This window comes from Schistosoma haematobium, chromosome ZW (genome assembly GCF_000699445.3).
Source record: "Schistosoma haematobium chromosome ZW, whole genome shotgun sequence".
NCBI lineage: Eukaryota > Metazoa > Platyhelminthes > Trematoda > Strigeidida > Schistosomatidae > Schistosoma > Schistosoma haematobium.
This window is the reverse complement of record NC_067195.1, coordinates 52,005,665-52,011,358: the sequence shown is the minus strand read 5'-3', so window position 1 is coordinate 52,011,358 and position 5,694 is coordinate 52,005,665. Positions and strand designations below refer to the sequence as shown.

Genomic DNA, 5,694 nt, shown 5'->3' with positions numbered 1-5,694 from the left:
ATAAGTATTACTTAAACAAATTTATATCAGGACGTGACAAATTCAACCATTAATTTAACTCATCACAACATCTTGTTTAGGGAGTTAAAACAGCTATTTATTTGTGATAAGATTAGAGTAGGATAAAAAGTATGATCTATAGGTAGAAATACCTAACCTGGGAATTTCCTATCATTTTATGTAAAATAATGTGTAGTCTCAATTGTAACCTTGAAGTATTTGTTCAAAAATAAATTGTGTAATGGCTTTTCACTGCAGTGATGGGTAACTTGCTTAGTGTTGTGAAACTACAGAATAAGGTAGGATGTTGCCAGTGAAATAAATATTATGTAGTGAAGAGTCTAAAATAAATAATTTTTAAAGAAAAAAGCAATAGTCACTCGGAATAACAAATGATACTTGTTAGTTTCTTGAACTGATAAATGGATTATCTTAATCAAATACAAAACACTTGGTCATACCAACCTAACCTTTCTGAAATGTAATAAGAATCAATTAAATTTAAATGTTAATATCATGTACTTCCAAGTATATTATTTATACAACGCCGTATTAATGATTAACAAGCTTCTTGAAAGGTCCATAAACGCGACAGATTTGTAGCAGGGCTCATGTAATATCTTCCTGAAATATGGATATCACTCCCAAAGTTTTTCGCGTAATACACGCACGATTGTAACAACTGAAGCTTTAAATAATCCAACTTCTATTCAGAATAGGACGTGACTTTTAGGTGAATAGGAAACTCGGTTACCGAGATAGGTGTTCATATTAGCCTTGTGTATATTGATCTTTATGTCCTGCAGGATAGTTTATTGGTTCTCTTCAGCTTCATGTTGTCTGTATCTGCCAACACGTTCATCAGATCCTCTAGCAGTTCACTACCGTCCAACGATCTCCCCTTCTAATGACTAGAATACTTAGCCAGATTAGATTTACATTTGGCAACAGGTACCTGCGGAAACACGAATAAGGGCTCGCATGTGCAATCAGAAAAAACTCCCGGTTGTAAACTGTCACTCCAAACTTACGGGTATCGCTTCCATGGCTTTCACCAAAACTTAACCCAAGTAGTTCAGATACCCAGATGTCCTTATAGTGCTGTAACTACAAGGAATGTATGGTGACCCCCGTGGTCGCTCGTAAGATTTGAACCCTAGTTGACGAAATAACCTTGAGGCCCATTTTTGAATTGACTCCAAATACTTTACTGTCTTTGATTGAGGTGCAAAATATATCCCTACTTCAAACGAGGCCGAGTTGAACAACCAGTAGTGAGAACCACAACCAAAGTGGCTTACGAAATCGCTAATATACAGCTGGCTCGAGCTACTTTCGCCACAGCATTTGATCGTATAGACTTAGGCACCTAAAACTTCAGTACTGAGACTGTCCAATTTGATTTGGAATGCGGACCCGACAGACATCTCAATCTCCGGAGTTAGTTTGCTGTGATCTGCCAAACTTTGAAGTTGGATCAGATTATCATAAAGTCCTAACATGTCCTTCGGACTTTAGGATTCCTTCCTACGCTTTACACCATTAACAGAAAGCAACAGTTCTTAAGATATTAATTGGTTGAGGAAGGTAGTTTGTATGGAAAAAGGGGGATGACGAAACGTGACAATCGGTTATAAATTCGTCTGCTCGGTTTATACCTATAACTTTAAAAAATTTTCAACCAACTCGTTTAGCTTGGTAGAAAGATAATACATCAAAGGGAATACATGAACTTTATTTTTGGAATAAGTAATCTGCAGATAAATTATTTAAAAACGATAAACAAAAATTTCTGACAAAATCTGTAAAAATGAAATGCAATTCTTTGGAATCGGTTTTTAATCTATAGGCACATATCAATTAACTAAACACCATTTTCTTTAGGCAGGGATTCACCATTCGCATTTATAAGCTTCACTTTCTTGGAAGTTGAGTTTTCATGACCATTTAATTCAAGACTTATACTTTCTACAGATTCCACAGGTGTCGTTTCAGTAACAGGACGTTTTTTCCTTATCAAGTGTGATATGTCATCAGTTGGGACACTAGTACCATTAGAGCATGGTTCCATTGGAGACTCGGTTTGTTTAATGCTTTCAGCTAATCGGTCTTCCTCAATATCCGTACACCGACTCTGAACGTCTGGTATTAAAAGTTCTATCTCTTTAAGTGTAACTTGGAGAAGCTCTTTCTCTTCTCCATCTTTCTGGTCAACAGCTTCGATTTTTGACCTGATATCTTCAGCCAACAACTTGAGACACTCAACTGAGGCTTTGAAAGAGCTGCTTGCGTTTGCTAAATCTCCAGAAACGGCATACGTCGTTCCCAGTTGGTAATGGCTTTCAGCTACACGACGATCTTTTTGACCCAAAATGGAAGTACGGATTTCCAAACATTCCTATGGAAAAATAGAGGAATCAGAGTAATGTAATTTGGATAAAAATCACAGTTCAAAACCGTCATGTTACATTCAGATTACTTCATTTCTACTTGCTGCATTGTCGGCCAACTATATTTCTGCTTTATATTTAAAATTAACAGTCCTAGACTCAAGAGAGTAATCTTATTAAAACTTTTTAGGGGAGGAAATGGCCCGAAACACTTAGAAACTTCAAATTTGCTGTGGATCAGTACCTTTTTAGACACTTTCGAGGTCTTTAACTGGAAATAATGATCCCATGAACACAACCTAGTTTACAGCTTGGATGTTTAGATAAAAAGTTATTGACCTTCATGTGTCAAAGTCATGTCAGTTGCCACACTTCAATAGCTTAAAATACCAATCTTTAGGTTTGTTATTTGCTGCTTTTTACAAGAATCCACTACTAAACATAAATGCCACGATGGAACCTGAATGAACTAGTGGTCAATTGGTAGAGCTCGACAATCTTCACACTAAACAATTATCACTTCGCCGCTGTAGTAGACACATTTTGGAATAAGCACCTTTGAAATGAGTATATTTAACTGGTCGACATCAATGGGTTGAAATTATACACACTGATGTGTTAACACAGTACCAAGTCTGAAATACAACCAGATACATAACAAACCGATAACTGAAACCAGATGAACGATTGATAGTATAGAATAACATTTGTAAATTCAACCTTCTATTGGTTTACAAGATGGTAAACTAGGCTGCGAACACACCGGAATAACGCAAGGTACAAGTAAAGTGATGCCTAGGAAGCCAAAATACACATGGACACGTTTGAGATATCCTCATAATTTATAGTAGTTATATCACAGTGCTATGGCAAACAAGTGTTATCTTAACGACAAGCACTTGGAATCCTACGCACTGTAAATGAATTACTGACATGAATGAAGCTATATGTAGGTTGATTGGCGCTTGTCATACAACCATTATTAGTTTTCTAAAAACTTGGTATTTAAGATACAAACGATAGTCCCTGACAAACCCAATTATACTTTATACCGCCAAATATTCCGCTTCTTTACAAATCGATGGACGTAAAATAATCAGTCCATGACCCAAGAGTACAAATAACGTAAGTAATCACTAGAAATGGACAACGAAGGTCAAATGAGGGCTATTATTACTTAACGAAACTCAATTAAACGAACCCCAAACCAAAAATCGTTGACTCGACAAACCAATTATCTATGGACATATCCTGATAACGGAACCTATGCAGTATGTTTTGTTCAAGTTAAAGGATAAATAAGAATGGACAAAAGAAATACCTTTAAGTCTAATACTGCTTGGTCATAATCTTCTTTCTCGCGACTAATTTCACCAAGCTTTTCTAGACACTCGGCAACATTCAGTTTACTCTCTTCGTCATCTTTTTGTGAGAACAGTTTTTTGGCTACTTCAATAACCTCCCAAGCGATTTGAAGATTCGACACTTCATCTTCATCATCGGATTTAGCAGCTTCCGATTCTGTGGGATTATTCTGGACCTCATCTTGATTCTCAGACTCTTCCTCTTCAGATCCGTTTGATTCATCATCCTCAGCTCCTCCAGAAGCGTCATCCGTCGGATTATCAGTAGCAGCATCATTTCCGCTTACAGCTTCAGTGTCTTCGCTAGGTGTGTCGGCCTTTTTGGTTTCACTTTCCTCCTGCTTTTTGTCTTCACACATAGCATCTATGACTTGATTGGAAATATCTTCTCTTTCTTCAGCTACAAAACTGAGACATCAAATGCCAATTTACTTGTCAATTCAGGCCCAAGTTCAATGATCCCATCATCCGATTCTGAATCATTTTTGTCTGAATCTGGTACTAATCACGTTAATTCAAGTCATTCGGTACTTACTCCCATCCAATGCATTCCCGATAACTGAACTTTCTATTCGTGATAGTTCGAGAAGAGCAATACCATACAGTAAGTTAGGGATAGCAAGAGCTTCATGAAAATCACCATGTATCATCGACCTGTTAATTAAACAACATCATCAAGACTCACAGAGCTTCACAAGCTTTTTGAAAATTATCTACTGCTTTGTTAATATCACCACACACTAAATCTCTCCTTCCTTGAGTGATTAAATCCTCCGGTGCATGCTCCATGTAAACACTTTGAAGACAAATAGAGCGCTGTGTCTTGAAATCCAAATTGGGGACAAGTTCGTACTGCATTCTCAATGTCCACGAGATATACTATTTGTGGTGACGGATTTATATAAGCTTACATTTTTTGTATCTGAGTTAATGTGTTAATAAACAACGAATACGGTATATATGGTGATACGGTATATATAAAGCGATATTTAAAAGAACACTGATGTTTCTCTTCTTTCAGCTAAACTTATAGGTTTGATCGTTTATTAAGCATCAAAACTACTATCCTCATCCTAATTGGATTATTTTGCACTAAATGAGCATCCTTTTTTCGAAAGCAATTTCGTGTATTTGCTTTCACTAAGTATATTGGGTTTTCTTTATTTGTTGCGCTTTTGAACTTCCGGACAATGTGGGAGACGAGGAGGACCAGTTAAATAACAACGGAACTGAGGAGATATAACTAGGTGGTTCTCAAAATCGGCGAAACCCATCGGACCCATGCTGGACAGCAAATATTAGATACTGGCAAGTTGCTACTGTACACCGGTAATGAAGAGGAAAATGCTCCGTACACAAACGGAGTTGCACTGGTGCAGTCTAAAGATGCATGAAATACACTTATTAGGTGAGAATCTCACGAATTCTGGATGATCGAAACATCCTCCAAGACAAAGGAGGAGGGAATCACAATGAATGCTACTCAATTTTACGCACTCACCAATGACAGCAATGACGACGATGAATACCAGTTCTACTAGAAGAAGACCCAATATATTCGTTAACCTCCCCTTTCCTGATTTATTACTTATCAAAAAGTGTAATATAAGCTATCATATTCATATCGAACGACCTCTTGAAACAAACTGTACAAAAATTGCTTAACAAAATGTATTTCTTAAATAGTTTACTCAAAAAAGTTGGATGTAGTGTAAATTCTTCCAGATCACTTATTCAGATAAATTGTTACTTTTTATTTATACTATTCTTACCGGAAATTCGAGGTTTTTATTAGATGCGGACTAAAGTTGATGTTCTGATTTTGATAATTACACTTCGTTGTGCTAATAAATTGCCGTAGTTTTGATTCATGCACATATTTCCTGACTGACTCACACAATTGCAATACGTTTAACAACGGCATTGTTGTGTCTGACTAT

At 36.6% G+C, this 5,694-nt stretch overlaps 1 protein-coding gene across 1 annotated transcript; it reads right to left on the bottom strand.

The window, feature by feature from the left end:
• Positions 1-589: 589 nt before the first annotated feature.
• MS3_00003839 (uncharacterized protein) lies at positions 590-4,612 on the bottom strand (the record flags this gene model as incomplete). Its single annotated transcript, XM_035734149.2, has 5 exons — positions 590-2,398; positions 3,712-4,154; positions 4,187-4,255; positions 4,290-4,408; positions 4,440-4,612. The coding sequence occupies 5 exons, from the start codon at positions 4,610-4,612 to the stop codon at positions 1,865-1,867; spliced, it is 1,338 nt and encodes a 445-aa protein (XP_035589107.2). The 3' UTR covers positions 590-1,864.
• Positions 4,613-5,694: the final 1,082 nt, after the last annotated feature.